The sequence below is a fragment of the Amyelois transitella genome, chromosome 8 (genome assembly GCF_032362555.1).
Source record: "Amyelois transitella isolate CPQ chromosome 8, ilAmyTran1.1, whole genome shotgun sequence".
NCBI lineage: Eukaryota > Metazoa > Arthropoda > Insecta > Lepidoptera > Pyralidae > Amyelois > Amyelois transitella.
Window position 1 is genome coordinate 5,948,893 of NC_083511.1, and position 19,047 is coordinate 5,967,939.

Sequence of the window (19,047 nt, forward strand, 5' to 3'; positions counted from 1 at the left end):
TCGCGATAACGGGTGACGGCGGAAGCGAGTGCTGCCAGCATTATTTATGCGACAAAAGCGAGCCAGGTAAACATAAAACTGCATGGAGTTTTATCTGTCTGTCAAACATAAATCACAGAGTTTAAAACCAGTAGTTAGAATGGGATGGGAAAATAATTTGTTTATATAAATTTGGCGCGTGGGATAAATGCAAGATAAAGATTTAGCAGAAACAATTCCGTTTAGTATCGTAGGTAGTGATTTCTAGAAGTAACTTATCCCATTATAAATAAATATCTACATTTAGGTGATGATATCTATTTTAAATAGGATTTTTGTAATGTATAACTCCTATGGTAGGTATTATGTGAATCTTATAATTCTGGTAACATTCTAGGGTTTGAGATTTACTATATGTAGGTTTTCTTCTTTGCCGAATCCTTTTGTCTGAGGTTCAGGACCATCGTCTACTATTCTTATCACGAAGGCACTCGAAACATTACATTCTTCAAGTCTTCTGGAGATTGGTGCATGTGATACAACCTGATCATGGCCGTCCATTTAATCAGTCCTTGTCCATTACCTCTTCGGCATGGGACATGACGCAGCAAAACAGGCTAGGCTATCAGGGTCGCGATGCTCGAATGCACAGTGCTTCAAAGATACATTTATCTGGCGAACTGTCCACTGAATTCCGAGCATCTTCCATTGGTGTTTGGGTTTTCACGTTCAGATACTAGATATAAGAAAATAGAGAAGACGAGTGTTCAGAATGAAGTAGGTATTATGCGTGAATCTGTCTATAAGTGCCGTGTGATTCCTGGCACTTTAGAATAGGCTCTCCATCTCTTTCGTAAAAGGCAACAAAGGAAATGGACTCGTCTGTATTACAATATATGTAACCTCCATATTTTGAGCTCTGTGTGAGAAGGTGTCGCGTGCGCAGCCTACGCAATACTCGCGCCATTATTTTAACGTCGAGACTGTCAAATGAAACAAAAGAGTCAAAATATTGTATTTATTTTAATTAACTAGCTTATGTACGAGTCCCTAGACTTAAATTACGTTGGGTATAAGATAGGTATTAAATAAGTCACACGAGTAACATGTTGAATAAGAGTCGTTTTGTGTACACGTTCGTAAAGTTTACGTATTAGAAAAGCATTAAGGATCGTTATGCGACAGTTTGGTTGTTTCATACTCATAACTACGGTTACGGTATAGATTCGTATGAAAATTTTACAACACGTAATAATAGCTTATACACCAAGTAAAGCAACTTTTCATCATATTTTATTTTTTCTAAAATTTAACTTTTTAGAAAGTATTCAACATCCTGAAACTAAATGTGGCATCTTTCCTCGAAGGTTTCACCTTCACTAATTTACATTGTAACTTAGTGAAGTGATGCAACACCCAAAAAAATACTTACTAATATTTTTTACATTGTTTTATGGTAATAATATGTGAGGCTTCAAAGTATTCGATTTTGAACCACTAGCGCCATCTAGAATTGCGACCGGAACTGAATACCAGCGATCGGGCCGCACAGGTTTTTCCCGCGCAACCAGTTGGTCAGTACGAAGCGGTTGCGAGACTGTGGCACGTTCGGCAAAAAGTTGTTGCCGTCTGCTTGTTCAAATAACAGAGTTATGTAGCGGTGCGGGCCGGTGCCGCGAGGTGGCATTGGTCCTTTGTATCCTGAAATAATAACTTTTTTTAAGCATTCCTTCGGTGGTGTATGGTAATCTTCAGTCTGTATTCTGAGGTTTTTAATTACTATTTGCCTCCACAAACATTACGTAGTAGGTATCTATTCATTGATTCTTTGCTAACTTCTTAAAAAAAAAACCTGTTGCCTGCAACTTTGCCAACGTTTTCGACCAAAACGTACATGTGTTCGATTCAGTTTTATCTGTCATGGTTAGGTAGTTGTTTTGCCATAATTTTTTAATATCACGATCTTTTGTATATAACAAATAAGGGCAAAGAAGAAATTGTTTACCTCGGTAATCAATTCCTGATGTTTTCATGTTCTGTAATCCTTCCTTGGATTTCAACGCCAGACCCTAAAATTATCAATTTAGCAGTTGTAATATCTTATGAGAAATGTTGTTGTTGTCAATCTTCTAAGAACAAAATATAACTTTATGAATTTATCAAGGCCTTTATCCTTTATCGGTCTTTCATGACATCTGTATCGTGACATACCTTACAGAGTTAATAATTACCTACCTATGTAAGACAGTAATATAGGTAGTTATACTCTGTGATGTAAAATTACAGTAATAGAACAGATTAACTTTAAACTCACTTACCAGAACAGATTAGTTTGAAATGTAAAATGAAGTGTCTGCGAAGTCCTATTTTATTAATTAGTAAGCTTTACGCCAGTGATATATTTTATTTTATTTTATAGGTACTTACGTTGATATTGGATTTCAACATGTGCAGGAAAAATTCTCCTTCGAGTTGAGGAGGTGCATCAAGATCTACCATTAGTAGTGAATAAAACTTTTTCTGAAAAAAAGAAAAACATTTAAATTATAATTAATTAGTTATTTATCTAATATATGAATATCCATTTCTTTAGGCACACTTCTTACATACATACTTGTATGTATGTATGTATCCTCTATATTCCTATACACGTCTATATTCCTTGCGAGGAAGATAGCAAGCAGTTTTTTAAATATAGTCTTGAAAAGACTGATAGGTTACGTTCATCTCTTTGGCTTAATGATAGAATTGAGATTCAAATAGTGTCAGGTTACAAGCCCAGCGCCTAAAAGAAGAATCCCAAGTTTATAAGCCTATCCCTTAGTCGCCTTTTACGACAACAATTGGAAAGAGATGGAGAAAATACATATACTTAAATACTTAATATACTTAAACCTAGGTACTTATAGGTACTTAATACAAATTAATTTATGAAAAAACAAGAAAGAAATAAATGAAACAGATGTCTTTATGAATTTCTTTTGTTATTTACCTTTTTTTAAAGACATTTCAAGATTTTCAACCTACCTTTATTTTAGTAGCTATTAAAAAAATGGACGATACATTAGTTGTTGCAATTGAATTTTACATAACTAATATTATATAATTATAATCACAGACAAAGTTTCCATGCTGGTCTGGCAGCGAAAAAAGAATTTGCATTGTACCTACTGCATACATATTAATTGTATAGAGAAACATCAGGTGAGTATCTGACTTCACTATAACTAATAACAAACAAAAAATTATTAAAAAGTATTACCGAATCCGCTAGTGGATACTGAAAAAGAGGCTCCTCAATGAAGACTTGTTTTGGAAGAAGAACGTCGCAATTGTGTTCATTGACGATGGTCCCTCCAACGCTCGTAATATTCAAACCCGTCAGTTTTTCACATCCTTCTAAAATATTCTTCACTTCGGCCACAGAACATTGCATTGAAATAGCGTTTACGGAGCTCAGAAACAGAATGCTGAAAAATACTAATTTGAACATGATTGTGGAAGCGATGTTGCCGTACAAATAAAGCGAGCCAATAGAGAAACGAGAATGACGTCGGTTGTAAACCGTTAAAACAAAACAGGGAGAGTATAGAACCGAAACTAAAAAGCTCACATTTGCTTAGATGGGTATATTGTGAATGCAAAAGAGGTTGTTTTTAGTTATCGTTATCATTTGACGCTTTATCTACTTAATTTTATCCCAGATTGATATAACTTTAGATTAATAGTTCATACATACATATAATCACCTGAGCGTCGGTGGTCTAATTGGTTAGGTGGCCAGTTAAAATGCGCGTGGCGTAAAAATGTCCAGGTTCGAATCCCACCCCGGCCATGTAGGTACCAATGACTATTTTCGAAGTGATGTACCTACATTAATTTAAATACTAACCGATGGTCTTATTGTAAGGGAAACCATCGTGAGGAAACCTGCACAAAACCTGACTCATTCAATCCAGGATCCATGGTCAAAAGAAGGATGCAACCAGGACTAAAGCCAGAAGACAGAGGGACGTCTATATATACGTACCTCTATATCCCTATCGGGGGTAAATTTTAGTACTAATAAGTAGTATAGAAAAAGATAAAGAGAATGCCATCCGCTCCCTTTTTGATTTGTTCCAATAGAACCGATAAACCGGCTCGTTATATAATTCACAGCATCAACAATACTGCAGAACAATATGTAGGAATGTTTTACAAACAATTTTATGTTCTTAATATTGCTACTACGAAATAATCGACATTATTGATTATTTAAACAGCTGTAGGCCAGGAAGTTATCATACCATTCTTTTGTAATTTTTTCACCGTAAATAGATATTATTTATTTAAGAGATATTTATTACTATGTAGATTTACAAGGCGTGCCGTGCCGTTTGTCTAAGGCTTCAACGCTGCAAAAGGAACTCTTTACGAAGCAAATGGCAGCATGTAAGTGTAACGCGATACTTGGTATCACTTCACATGGCTGAAGATGTTTAGAAAACATTTGGTAAAGCTTCGGTGGAAAGACCTGTTGGCTAGGTAGGTACTTACTCGTACCTAATTTCTTGACACCAATAACTTGTGTGATTTTTTCCTTAATCGCTGGATCGTGTCAGCATAATGCTTAACTTTGACTTGGCCCTTAATAAATTTAATTTTCCCTCAATAAAACTCATTCAACTCATTGCCCGTAAAAGCGCATACGCCTTCAGTAGATATGTCACATGAAGCCTAAACTCTACGGATGTAAGTAGGTAGGATAAACTCTTTCATGAATCATAGTTTCAAGAAAACAAAACTAACTTATTTATGCTCACTGTCAATTTGAATAAGATATGGCAGTGAAAGCAGAGTATTAACAATATTACTATCGAAGTTTTTGCATACAGCTTAAATCCTTAAAAAGGCCATGAAGTACTTTGATTATTATAATGCAAAGAAACAATTGTAGAATCCAACAGAGATTGGGAATTCCTCAGTTGAACAGAGAGAAAACGGTGTATGAAACAGCTGAGAGGGTACGATGTGCCAGAATGTGGTGTTATCGACATTGGGGGTTACTCTGCAATCCAGAAATACCCGTGAAAATTAAATTCCAGCTTTACAAGATGTTTGTGATACCCATCCTCACGTATGGGTGTGAATTATGGACTTTGGATAACTTCGTTTGTGAAAAACTTCTGCGGTTTGAAAGTGGTGTTCTGCTAAAAATTTATAAATCTGGTTTCCCTCACAGACATCCAGATAGGCTGCGCCCCAATATTGGTATAGTTTATTATTCTTATAATAATATTGATGTTGTTAGACATATCAAAAATGAAAGGTTATCTTGGAGCGAGTTAATAAAACGTGAGAAGCGAGCACTAAGACGACAATCTTCAGGTAGAAAAAAACGTGTTGGCTGGTGGGATCAACCAAGATGAAGCGTGATAGTATATAGATTGCACAGATAATGACCAATGTAGCGGTAGTTCAAACAAAACCCCAGGTGTATTATCCACAGGATGTACATTCAGTCAGAAAAGTATCGGGAATGGATTATTTATTTATGGTTCCAAATTCAAATTTTTGTTTTTTTTGTTGTTGTTAGATTGGCACAACTGTTTTCCATTTTGGCGCGGAGTTTGAGTTGCATCTGTTGTTTACATTAAATACAGTGCTATTTTTAGTTATATCATATCTAGTGTGTATTGCTAATTTCATAATGGATAAAAACATCGAACAAAGAGTTTGTCTTAAATTTTGCATTGCCAATGGAATATCGTGTTCGGAGTCACTGAAAATGTTACAGAAGGCTTACGGTGAATCGACTTTATCAAAAACTCGTGCTTATGAGTGGTACAAAGCGTTCAAAAGCGGTCGAAATGTGATGGAAGATTTGCCTCGCTCTGGTAGGCCATCAACGTCTGCAACTGAAGTTAACATCGCAAAAGTGAAGGAAATAGTGACTGAAAATCCTCATTCAACTTTGAGAGAGATAGCCACCGAACTTTCTGTATCTCACGAGTCGATCAGTACCATTTTAACTAATAATTTGGGTATGAAACATGTTGCCGTTCGGCTAGTCCCAAAAGACCTGAATTTTTTTCAAAAACTCAATCGCATGAGAGTCGCTGAGGACATGCTAGAACGAGTCAATTCCGACCCAACATTCATGAAACGCATTGTTACTGGTGACGAGACGTGGGTTTACGAGTTTGACATGCAAACTAGTCAACAAGCTTCGGAGTGGCGCCTTCCAACTGAACCGAAACCGAAAAAACCACGCCAAAGTCGTTCAAAAGTCAAAGTCATGTTGACTGTTTTCTTTGACTATCGCGGTGTTGTGCACTCGGAATTCTTGCCGGAAGGTCAAACGGTAAATAAGGAATATTATTTGAGTGTTATGCGGCGTTTAAGAGAGCAAATCCGACGAAAAAGGCCAGATTTGTGGAAGGAAAATTCTTGGATTTTGCACCATGATAATGCACCTTCGCACAAGGCCATCATTGTGAACGAATTTTTAACCAAACACTCAATAAATACCATCGAGCAACCACCATATTCACCAGATATGGCTCCAGCCGACTTTTTTCTTTTTCCTAAACTCAAATTACCACTTCGTGGCACCCGTTTTCAATCGGTAGAAGACATAAAAGAGAATTCGCGGCGAGAACTGACCTCAATTCCGGAAACAGCGTTTAAAAAATGTTTTGATGATTGGATTATTCGTTGGCGTAAGTGTATCGTTTCTAAAGGAGCATATTTTGAAGGTGATAAAATAAATTTGGATGAATAACAAACAGTTTGTGTATTATTGATCTTTTCCCGCTACTTTCTTGACAGAGTAGTATATAGACGTAACAATCAAAAAAGGAAACATAAATTAGTATCTCTATTTATTACTGATCAGTGATAAACAAGTATGTTCAAATTGTAAATTATAGAGATATAACACATATTATATTAGCTAAGCATAAAAGGACTAAAATAAAGAATTTTTACTTTAAATAGGTACTTATGTTTTCTTCATCAGTGGGCGACTAACGAGACAATGTACGTCTTGACTTTTTATATAAACGAGGACTTCTCCGCCGATTTGATAATGACGTAGTAGTAATTTCAGATTCGCTCCTAGATTTACGACGTTCATTACTTTCGCGTTCAGAATTGCAATGGCATTTACGACATGCATTTGTGAAATACGGCGCGGGATCATCGGGATATCTGGAGATGGACTGCAGCAATTGTCTAACCTGTGACTCGTCTAATCCTGTCGATCGTCGCCATCTAATAGACTGTATTTTCATATACTTTGTCACATCAATATCAGTATAGAGTTCGTATAATTGACGTCTGCTGACGGATGTACCAAATATTTGTTTTAAAGCTTGGACCTCGAGCTTCTTTATGGATTCAATTTCATGTTCGAATTCAAACCAATTATACATAAGCAATGGTCTCAAAAATATTTTGTACGCTAACAATTTCTTACATATAGACATTTGTCTCGATTTTAATATTGCATCCTTCTTTTTACACCATTGTTTAGATAGAACTGTATTAGGCATAATAATGAAAAGAAGAAAGGTATTCCTTTGAGGTAATACTATTATACAAGGCTTTAACTAATATTATTACACAGAACAATATAATTGCAGGCGAAGGCTATATCATTCTACTCAGATTTAAAATATTCCGTTACATCACATTGACATAAATAATGTTTGACACGAAAAGAGAAACCAAAACATCAAGGACAACATAATTGCATCTACTTTCTATTAGTACATATGTCATCGAAAAATAACAAGAACCACAGGTTTTTGTTATTTTCCAGTGACACATAAGTAGGTACATATTTCATTTATCATTTTCACCATAGGGTTTCTGCATGAACATTATAAAATAAATTTTTGGGTTTTTAAATAAGTAATCTCATAGATAGATATAATACCTCATAGGCCATAGGCAGAACTGGTAATAACCATCAAGTGTAAATGAAATTAAATACTCGGAGCAACCAACAACATAATAGAATGAGCATCGGTGGTTGAACGGTTAAGGCTAAATTTCGCAAGTAGGTAATGCCTGTCGGCAGGCAGGCAAAGACAGGATCAAATCCTTCCTCGGCCATGCACTTATGACTTTTCTAAGTTTTGTGAATTAGTTTAAATGCTAACCTATTAGCATTTAACCGAGTAGTACCTAAGTGTACCTACTACCTACCTACTGCATTGTTGACGCTGTTCCTCAATTTTAAAAAGTTTGTTTAGACATGTGTAGGTAAGTACATATCCTATTCCAACTAATATAAATGAGAAAGTTTATTTGTTTGTTTGTTACCTTTTCACAGATTATTTACGCATATAGGCCCAGTTTTATTTTGTTAATAATTGTATGACATAGAAAGAAGAAAATATTATTAACACTAAACCTAAAACTAAAGCCGTGATCAAAACTAAAAACCGGCTAATGAAACTATCGATAGGTATTACCTAGTTATTGTCTATAGCTGTCACACTAAGCTTTAATTTATAATAATATACCGTGCTATAATATTTAACATAGCTAGCGAGATGAAGCTATAATTAATATTACATGGGTGGGCAATAAATAGCGGAAATCAATTTCATAATATTGCCGCCTGATTTATTAAGTTATACCTAGTTTTCGACTAAGGCTCCACCCGCATTTAACAAAAATACACGTATTCCCGTAGGAATTACTATTGTAAATTAGTTTTATTTTAATCGGTTAAGAGTTTTCATGGTTTAAAAAGAAACAAACTTGCTTACGAATAGAAAGTATAAGTAAAGATACGAGAAATGTAAATAACGAAATTAATTCGTATGTATCCCACCCATGACAATCAAAGAAAAAAAAGGATTTTATACTAATATCTGTGCTTTTTGACGTTTGACTGACGGTACAGTTGACGGTTGCACCTGCTATTGTAGTAAAAACGTAGTAGTGGTTAAATTGTGCCCTTTATATTTATATCTGTGCACCTAACTGCTATGCGAAAGTAAAATAAAACGACATTGTTTTTACTGGGTTCGGTATTTTTCCAAAATTAGCTAAGTTTCGGAATTGATCGTCATCTTCATGATGGAATCTCATCCTCTGAATTTGGTAAGTACTATAACATTTCATGTTTACCATGTGTACTAAAAGTACGCCTATTGTACTTTACAAATTGTAATTGTTACAATAAAGAATAAATAAATAAATAAACTTTGTGTCCAAGTTATGTATAGGTAACAGTTTATCACTACCTGTTTTAGGCTCACCAACAGCACCGTCGGGCTGAGGCGCACCTCGTGAATAATAAATACGATGAAGCAATGCAATGCCATCAAAACGCAGCTGAACTTCTTTTAGACGCAATGAAATCCACTACTTCTTCAATTGCTTTAGAGTCTATCACCCTTCAGCGCAGTTATCACCTAAAACAAAAGGACTTGATCAAAAGTAAAAAAGAACAATATTTTCGTGTGAAGAAAGCTATGGATAATTTGAAATGTTTAGGATATGAACAATTGCAGAATCTGCAAGGTAGTGATTCTACCAGATTAGAAGTTGCCATTTACAGAACTATATTTGAACATGAGAGTTTAATAAAAATGTTGATTGCTAAGAATGATGTTGGAAAAGGCAAAGATGTGAACAGAGGAGATACAATTGATGGCAAAAAAATAGAAAAAGAAGAAAAAATCCTTGAAGAGTTAAAACATTTAAATGAAAATATGCATAGACTTGTTGATCAGTTAATTCTACAAGTAGAGGTTCTAAAAGATGATAGTGAAACCTTAAAAGATAAAGTTAACTTCTTAGAAAAGGAGCGAATGAGATATCTATATACGTCAGCACAAAATGAGCTCAATGTGATAAACATTGGTAGTGGCATGTGCGATGAAAGCATTAAAGAAACTGTTCCAAGAGTGCCTATCACTAAACTAACAAGCGAAGGAAAACCATTGAACCTTCAACCAAACTTTGATTTAAGCGCCTTTAAGATTTAGACACAATGGTAGTAAATGTACCTACCTTTTAAGTATTAGATTATTCTCAAAGTATTATTTGGATAAGGCAGGTGCCTATAATTTTTTATATCAATGAAAATAATAAAAAATATAAGGTTGAAATAAATAATAATAATTGAACAGAATTTTTTTTCCTGTAGAAACAAATGTAAGAAAACATAAATAAATATTTTATCTTTAAATATCATTATACTTATTTCAGTAAATTGTAATAAACCTATTTGTAACTGACTGTAAGTACTTAAAAAAATAATCCAAGTTGAAACATTTTCCTTTTTTATTTTTCTTTATTTGGGTTTTACTCATCAACACAGAAACCATGTACTGAACTGGTTATAATGAAACTTCAATGTCTATACTATTTACCTAATAATATAGCTGTTATAAGTAAAAGATTTTAAAGATTAATTTTTGAAAATACTGATACTGAACCAATCTTGAAAATTCTTTCACCGTTAAAAAGTACCTACATTATCTGCATGTGTAAGGCATTGTGTGTAGATGAAGGCTATAGCTGGGTTGAATCATATGTAGGTAGGCTACAATACTAGGGACGGATGGCCTCTCGCGCAGTTGTCGGATTCTCGTCGCTGAACCTAAAAAGGTCTGGTTGGATCCTTGGTCTGGATGACACTTAAACTAGGTAATGCCCGCAACTTCGGTCTCTAGGCTAAAGATTTTTGTTATAAGGTGCTGCATCAGATGTTTCAGACTTGATCCTACTTTAATTGTGAAAATGAAGAGTAGTGTCAAAGCACAGCTAATTTTTTTCAAATTTCTATGGTACTTATGTACTTTCAGGCAGTTATACTGCTTGATCACATATTGATTGTGATTTCGTTCAAACATAGTATTTTGTGACGTGCATGCGGCCCATCCTTCGCCTCTCTTCTCAGAAGTTTCCCGGAAGTCCTATATAACCGTGCGCGCGCCCCCCAGGCCTTCGCCTTTATATATTACCTGCGACGTTTTACCCTAAATTTAACTTATTAGCTCCTCACCTAATCAGCGCAAAGGTTCATTTCGTACCTCTGCCATACTAGTCATTCACATCTCTCTCCTAGAGTCATGCTCATTATTAAGTGCTAACCGATGCTCTTACGGTGAGGGAGACATCGTGAGGAATCCTGCACACTCAAACATCTGAATGTGTAACTGTGATCATTGGATCGTGTTTATTGTACAAACCTTGATGAGATTAGTTCCCCGGTAAAGTTGCAGAGATTACAGAAAAGTCGCTTTGTGTGTAAAAACTTGACTTATCTACCTTATCCATGTTAAGAGGAGGAAGATCACATCCCGGTGTTGATTATATTTGGTCTTCATCGCCATTTAATGATGCAAGATACACGTCAGAATGCCTTGGATGGTGTAGACTAATATAATTGGCACTGGATGTGAACAATAGATTTGGCACACACTTAATTAGCAAGTTATTTAATCAAATTGTACTGCTTTTACTACAGAATATTAGACAAACATGGTTTGTAATAAATAATACATATTATTTGTAGATATGTATTGCATATTGGTCTTACACAAAATAAAATCTTATATTATAATTGTAAAAATAAACTTCCTAGTTTATTGAACCAGGAATAACTATGCTTATACCTAGAAGAAATCTATACATCAACGAACATTAGAACTAATAACATAGTTATATTTTTGGTAACATGGAACATTATACATCAATTGCTACCAGTACTATTATAATACATAATTCCATTTTTTATTAAACAGATCTCCAGTTGTTGACTAAGTCTAAAAGCTCATTTCAAAGTGATAATTATAACATGTCTTTGAATTTATTATTTACAAATTCAGATCATATTTTTTTAAATATTAATTATTTCTAGTTTCATGCTGTGGTATTTTATTCTAAAATCAATAAAAAAAATATCCATTGCATGTATCGGTAAGAATCGGTAGGTTTATTTCTAGGGAATTGAAATAAAATTCTAAAATTAACCCAATATTTGCCTTATTTCGTTGATTGAACTTATTTTTATTATTATATTTTCTTGTCATTATCTATGTACCAAAGCGTCGCATTGGTCCTAATTCCTAACACATAATTTTAAGGCTAAGTTAATTAACGAACAAAATTTGTTAAATTTTAACATTAAAGCATTTTGAGAAATACCGACACGAATAGGCACTAAAATGGCAAATCACATAGGTACTGAAGTATAAAGACATCAATTAATTTTCGACTCACAACCACAATATACATAGAACAGATACATAACACTGAATATTAAGACATTATCTAAGTTTATTTTTATTTGTTATTAATATTTGGCTATTTAAAATTTTATGCACACTACATTTGCCGATTAGAAATTAAAATATATCACGAGCACTTAGTTCCGGAATTTCAGTTGCGTGCACATATTTTGACAGCAAAGGACTTATTTATCGAAAATTTTATTTCAAAGCTCAAAGATTTGTTGCTATTTGAATTATCACCGGTCGTCTAAACCTCATCGATAACCCTAGGGTGTAACAGTTAATGAGAATTCTAACAGGTAGTCATATTAGTGATGTTTCATTATATTATCATAATAAATTTTTAAAACGTCCTTCACAAGCCTTACACACTTGAACAACAACAAGACAACAGAAACGCACAATGCCAATTGAAAGCATGGAAAATAAATACATATGTTCTTGGTTTTTGTACACATGATTTACACACAGAATAATATGTATAGTTTTTCATTGGTGCTGTGTGTACCATTAAAGCAAAAAAAAATAAATGATAAATGGTAATGAATAAATAAGGTAATGAATGATAGAATATATAGCTTTTGGAAATTAGTGAAAATTTCAAGGAGTGTAAGGTGGCGGTGGAGGGAGAACTGTGAGATCATCGAAAGGAAAATACTGTTGTGTTCCTAATACAGGTGGGGCATATGTAGTATGCACTGTGGGTACAAAGTCTGCGCTGGGAGTGTAAGGGGGTAGAGTAGGCACCGATGGCGTAGGTCCCACGCTGTGGGCTTCATAGCCATCCCAGTCATCAAGAAGAGTCCGTCTATGTGTATCATCATCTGTGGTTAATGGCGCACCCCATAAATTAGCTGCGGACGCCAACAGGGCAAGGGCACCTGAAAGTGTTCATTAAAAATTACTAAACGTAATAAAGGTAAAAACATCAAATGTGTATTTTTATCAAATATTTTTTGGGATATTCCCAAGTTTCCTCTCTATATATATTCCATGGCTGGCTTGCATAACTATACCAAGTAATTAAATCTAGGATATGCCCCAAAATATGTTTTAGGGCTGCTCTTAATTAAGCATATTTTAGTTGAATATGGTTGACAGCTTCTGTGGCCGGAATTCCTTCCCCGTTCCCGGCCAAGTCATAATGAGAAATGAACTTTCTCTGATTGACCTGGATCTTGAATTTTTATCTATATTAGTATTTATTATAAAATAAAGTATCTGTGCACTTCTCATATAAAAAAAGCTCATGCAGATTCTATATGCCTTCATTTCCCTTCCCATTGCAGTTTGTTTAACATTTTTTTTGTCTGAGGAATAACATTTTATTAGACAGATAATGAAATCTTTGCCTTGTATGATATTGGTCTTTGAATTTTAGTGTTAAATAATTGTATTTTAAAATCAACTGACCTGCTCCTGTTATAGTATAAAAGCCATATTCATAATCAACTTGTATTGAATCTGGGTCCCCATTGTTTTCATTTCCCAAGACAACAGTGGTGTAGTAGCATACACCAACAATAGCAATGACCCAGAACACACACATTATGCTAGGCACGGCATTCCTACGTAAAAGTTTGATAGCTCGGCTGTTCAGACTGCTCAAGTTAATAAGAATACCAATGCAAGATGAGAGTAATACCATAAAACATAGCAATATTAGTATTCTCATTAGTGTGATGATTTCTGGTGTGGTACATGGTGGTAAACCTGAAATAAACAATATTGGATCAAAATACTATACAATTCATCATCATATGTTCAATACTAGCTTTGAATTCTAATAATTCTACCTTCAAAGTTTGAGGTGCACCTATTTCAAATAGAGAAGACAAACATTATGAGACTTTCTTTCATATTGAATGTAGGGTAAACCGTATAGCTATTGCCCACTTAAGGACTTCAAACACTTTGGCTTCAAACAATAAAAAAAGTATTATAAGTTTCAACCATTTATAATTTTTTTCTTACGTCCAAATAAAATCTCCATCAAAGTGTTAACGGTTTTTAGTCAAAACTTACATGGCTTAGAAAATAATTGAACAAATTTAAAATTATCCAAAAATGTACAGTTATTGCCCATTGCTTACACTAATTGCCCACATCACAGCACAGTAATTGCCCAGTACCTTAAAATGATAAATTAGACTTTAAACTTTTGTCACTCCTTCTGATGTTCTTCAAAAATGCCTTCCACCAACCATCACCTGGCCTATTTTATAAAAAAAAAATTAGGGCGCGGGTTTTCTTCCAAAAACTTTTGCACGGAGTCTAAAAAGTCTTCTTTATTTCGAGGAAATCCTTTTCTAGCCGATATTATTATCCAATCCTCCAAACGACTTTTTACAGTCAGTAAATATAGGTGACTAGCTGTGCCCGCAACTTCGTCCACGTGAAATAATTATTTTGGGCATTATTGAAGCCTTCAAGGATGAATAATTTTCCCCGTTTTTTTCACATTTTCTATTATTACTTTGCTCCTTATAGTTTCAGTGTGATATAATATAGCTTTAAGCCTTCCTCGATTAATGGTCTATTCAACGCAAAAATATTTTTTCAATTCGAACCAATAGTTCCTGAGATGAGCGCGTTCAAACAAACAAACTCTTCAGCTTTATAATATTAGTAAAGATGGTCCTGTACCGATAGATTTAAAGCTGACTTAATTGAAGTTGAAGCGTAGTCATAGTAAGAGAAGAGGGGAAGGGATATAAGATAAGATTTAAATTACTTTTTAAGTGTATAGGAACAAACGGGCCAAAAATACAATAAACTTGACTCTTGTCAAACAGACTTTTAAATTTTTTAAATTTACTTGTCCGCCGAATTTATGGCGGGACGAAGGAGTTCCGCGTATGAGTTTTTATACATACGATTGTCCGTTTGTTACTAACATATAATTTTATTTATTTATAGTATTTACAACTATTTAAATGTGATCCCTACAGTCCTAAACTGGTTTTATGACCCAGATTTTTAATAAAGTAGCGGAGACTGGACCTCGGAACACGGTATTTTTCAGCAATTTGCCTGGTAGACAAATTGTTAGAAGCATTTTGAAGAGCCTCGATAGCTTTCTGTAAATTTTCTTTGCTATATTGCACTTTTGGTGTCTTTGGCATACTGTAAATAAAACAATAACAGCCAATAAGATGTTGTGCATAGCGATTGGCTACCCGCACCCACGAAATAATGTTAACAATATTTGCTACATTGTCATTATTATTGCGTGTGTTTGGCAAAAATATTGACAATATTACATAGTAAAAAAAAAAATATTGACAATATTACATAGTGAAAAAAATATTGACAATATTATTGTCACAATATTATTGCGCGTATGCAAGCCATTAAGCTAATAAATGTGACGGCAACATTACTGACTTAATCCAAAAATTGCCGATAATGATTGCCCTGGGCAATAACTATACATATTAACCATGGCAATCACTAAAATTATGGTGGGCAATAACTAAAAATATGCCGAAATACGTACAGCGATTGCCCACCGTTAAAAAACCGTTGAATCTAATCTGATTTCAAATATTTTCATTAAAAACATAACATAACACTTATGATTTCGTCATAACCATACACCAATAATGTAATATCAAATAAAATTCAAAAAAAATTTACCTCTAAGCAAGTAATTCCTTAAGAAAATTGCTAAAAAGTTTACCTGTTTGAGTAACACGTTCACCCGTCTTGACAAAATCTACCATTAATTTTTTTCCTTCAGTGTTAACACTTATCAATTTTAAAATCTACTATAAATTGACCATAGAGTAACCTAGTAAATTATATGCGAAAGAAGTGACAACACAACCTTTGATTCAGATTTTTTTTCTAAAAACGGGCAATCACTGCCTGTGGGCAATCACTCTCTGGTTTACCCTACCATGAAATTAAATGTGGTATGCAACTTTTGCTCTTTATTTAAGAAGTAGCTTTTAAGAGAGACTTCACTTTTGTTGGAATTTCTATTCTATCTCTGTACCAAATCTTTGTTTTGTTTGTTTGTTATATCTTTATTGCATAGAAATTTACACAGTAACAAAAAATAGTAAGTACATAGTTATAAAAGAGACATACATAATATTGTTAAAATAGATCCAGTAGTTTTTGAGTCAACTGGTTTGGTTACAATCAAAAATACAAATCTTTTCTGTTTATGATATTGGTATGTTAAATATTTAAAACCCACCAAATTAACTATCTAGTCTAAGGGGAGACTGTCTCTGCACTGCACTTCTCCCATCCACATCTACATAAAAACAACACGTTTTACCCAGAGGGGTAGGCAGAGACTACATCTTTCCACTTGCTACAATCTCTGCATACTTCTTTCGCTTCAGCCACATTCATAACTCTTCATGCAAGTTTGGCATTTTCAGGTAATCTGGACATGACCTTTTGCCAGAATTACCTTAATTTGATCAAGGTATGTTCATTATTTGAATACTAATTGGTGCTCTTATGGTGAGGGAAAACATTGTAATTAAACCTGTACATTTGGGCAACTGGGTGTACAAAGGTTATGGAGATCAGATGGTTGTCACTAAGTGTAAAAACCTGACTCTCCCAATCCAGGTTTCATGGTCAAGGGCTTACCCCAGGCTCCTCTCCAGAGTGGTGAGGATGCAACTGGGACTATAGCCAGAAGGAAGATGTTCATCTAGACCTTCCCACTCCTACCTTTTTATCCACACTCTCCTTGCATATTTGCTTAGTCAACCTGCTTTCATTCATCCTTCATCCACAAGACCAAATCAACTTAGCATACCCTTTTCCATTCCTCTTACTTTATCTCCTTTAACACCACAACATTCCCTCATCACCTTGTTTCTTATGCAGTCAGTCAATTTCACAGCGATCATACTCCTTAAAGCTCTCATTTCCACTGGATTTATTCTTACATCTAATTAATTGCAAAATCAAAGGTCAGAATTAAACACTCACCATACATCCTATTTATGGGGTCAATATCTGAATCTTGGCGTATTTTTATATCCTCAGAATCATCATCACCATCATCAAAAGTGAAGAACTGAGCGAGGGACAGACTCTGAGTGCAATGCAGACCCTTGATCCTGAACCAACTGGGCTGGACCAACGCAGCACAAGTCAACAGGAATGTGGTTACATTAAAGAATGCTGCTATTTTATTCAGTTCCTTGTCTTTAAAAGAGAAAGGCATTTTTAAACCTGAAACAAAATTCACATTGCTTATTTTACGTATATTATAGTAGTAGAAATAAACAAAAAACGAAGTACGCACAGATCGTAAATGAATGAAATTAGCGAGTCAGGGAAGCATTTGATTGTAGATGTGTTTCGCCTATTTATAGCTTTGTTATCTCACAGGAGACAATCTCCGGGGGGAGGTTAGAGGAATAAACTTAATTTGTACAACTATGCAAACGTCTCCTGACGTAATACATTTTAGAATTACAGGACGAGGACTTTGGAAATGTAAATACGTAATGAAAACTAATTAAAAACGGCAAGGTAAGGCAAGGCAAGGCTCGAGTTGTAATGATTTTATTTTGCCAGTATTGCAATTTAATACCAGAATACAATATTTAGCGATGTTATCACGTAAATGCTTTAGAATAAGAATGTTCAGATCTACTTCATAGCGTTAATGTTGAAAAAAATATGATGACCGAGGTTGAACGTCATACCTCTTATCCATGTTAAACAGCCCATTATGTTGTAGCAATCATCAGAATATAACTCCTAATTAATATAACTAGGCAAAGTTAACAAATCAGAGCTTTAAATCGCTTTAAACAAATTCCACACATGAAATTTTACTGGTAAAACAATAACTTAGCACTTCGATCATCGACTCTTGCTTTTTGGTTACTATATAACTGACAGATGTCAAACGTATCGAATTGGCAGTTGCCATTTGGTTGACATTTTCTATTTCTTTAGTATCAAAGAAATGTAATAAATAATTGCGAATGTGAATGACACTTTCAATGGATAAGAAGACTTCTTATTTTAGTTCATACGGAATCTCTATCGGTAAACATCGAGTTATATTAGTGACAACTTAAACGTCGGGACTTACGCAGTCTCGGGTATACAATGCTCAGTAAAGACTCACGAGTCTTATCTTTAGCACGCTGGCCAGTAGCCACAAATTTTTAATTATATTGGTGTTTTATTCTAAAGCACTACATTGTCGCCGATTAACAGAAGCTGAATGTGTCAATCTGTGTCAGAGATTGGATTATGATAGCACATTCAGTTGCGTGAACCTCAACATATTTTCCATCATTTTAATGAGCATTGGTTACTATTAAGTAGGTACCATTAAAAGTAGTAAAACTACGTAATCTACGTTTATTAGTATTTTCATGCTTCAATTTCGTTATTTCTTTCTTTTTAAAATCAAGAAACCTTATAAGGTCCACCAAAAATAACTTAGAAATCCACAAAAAATAGTAAAAACAAAATTACTCCGGTGCCGTGTGTTCACTTTAGAATACTCCATCTCTTTCCCATAAATGTAGTAAAAGGCGACTAAAGCAATAAGCTTATAAACTTGGGATTCATAATTTAGACGATCGGCTAGCAACCTGTCAACCTTAATTCTATCTTTAAGCCGTACAGTTGAACGTGACCTTCACTCTTTGTGACACTGTTGGCTTTGTCTAATCCGTAAGGAATAAAGACGTGATTGCATGTATGTTTGTACATACACGCAAATAATCAAGTATTTATTAACATTAAACACACCAATAAAAAAGTGAAGACAAAAATAAAACTATCCGTTGACTGTTATCAAACCCAGACACTTCAACTTGAT

At 34.4% G+C, this 19,047-nt stretch overlaps 3 protein-coding genes across 3 annotated transcripts; 1 reads left to right on the plus strand and 2 right to left on the minus strand.

Moving 5' to 3' along the window:
* Positions 1-1,017: 1,017 nt before the first annotated feature.
* Positions 1,018-3,523, minus strand: LOC106135967 (phosphatidylethanolamine-binding protein 1). The gene is made up of 4 exons (XM_013336396.2): positions 3,242-3,523; positions 2,407-2,499; positions 1,985-2,048; positions 1,018-1,680 (listed from the first exon to the last, which is right to left on the minus strand). Exons 1-4 carry the CDS (start codon positions 3,470-3,472, stop codon positions 1,487-1,489), a joined length of 582 nt encoding a protein of 193 aa, XP_013191850.1. The 5' UTR covers positions 3,473-3,523; the 3' UTR covers positions 1,018-1,486.
* Positions 3,524-8,876: 5,353 nt separating this feature from the next.
* On the plus strand, positions 8,877-10,174 carry LOC106135857 (nuclear receptor-binding factor 2-like). The gene is made up of 2 exons (XM_013336255.2): positions 8,877-9,081; positions 9,234-10,174. The coding sequence occupies exons 1-2, from the start codon at positions 9,055-9,057 to the stop codon at positions 9,969-9,971; spliced, it is 765 nt and encodes a 254-aa protein (XP_013191709.1). The 5' UTR covers positions 8,877-9,054; the 3' UTR covers positions 9,972-10,174.
* Positions 10,175-11,496: 1,322 nt separating this feature from the next.
* LOC106137551 (transmembrane protein 127) lies at positions 11,497-18,103 on the minus strand. The gene is made up of 4 exons (XM_013338401.2): positions 17,912-18,103; positions 17,187-17,432; positions 13,638-13,937; positions 11,497-13,105 (listed from the first exon to the last, which is right to left on the minus strand). Exons 1-4 carry the CDS (start codon positions 17,934-17,936, stop codon positions 12,825-12,827), a joined length of 852 nt encoding a protein of 283 aa, XP_013193855.1. The 5' UTR covers positions 17,937-18,103; the 3' UTR covers positions 11,497-12,824.
* Between the last annotated feature and the right edge of the window lie 944 nt (positions 18,104-19,047).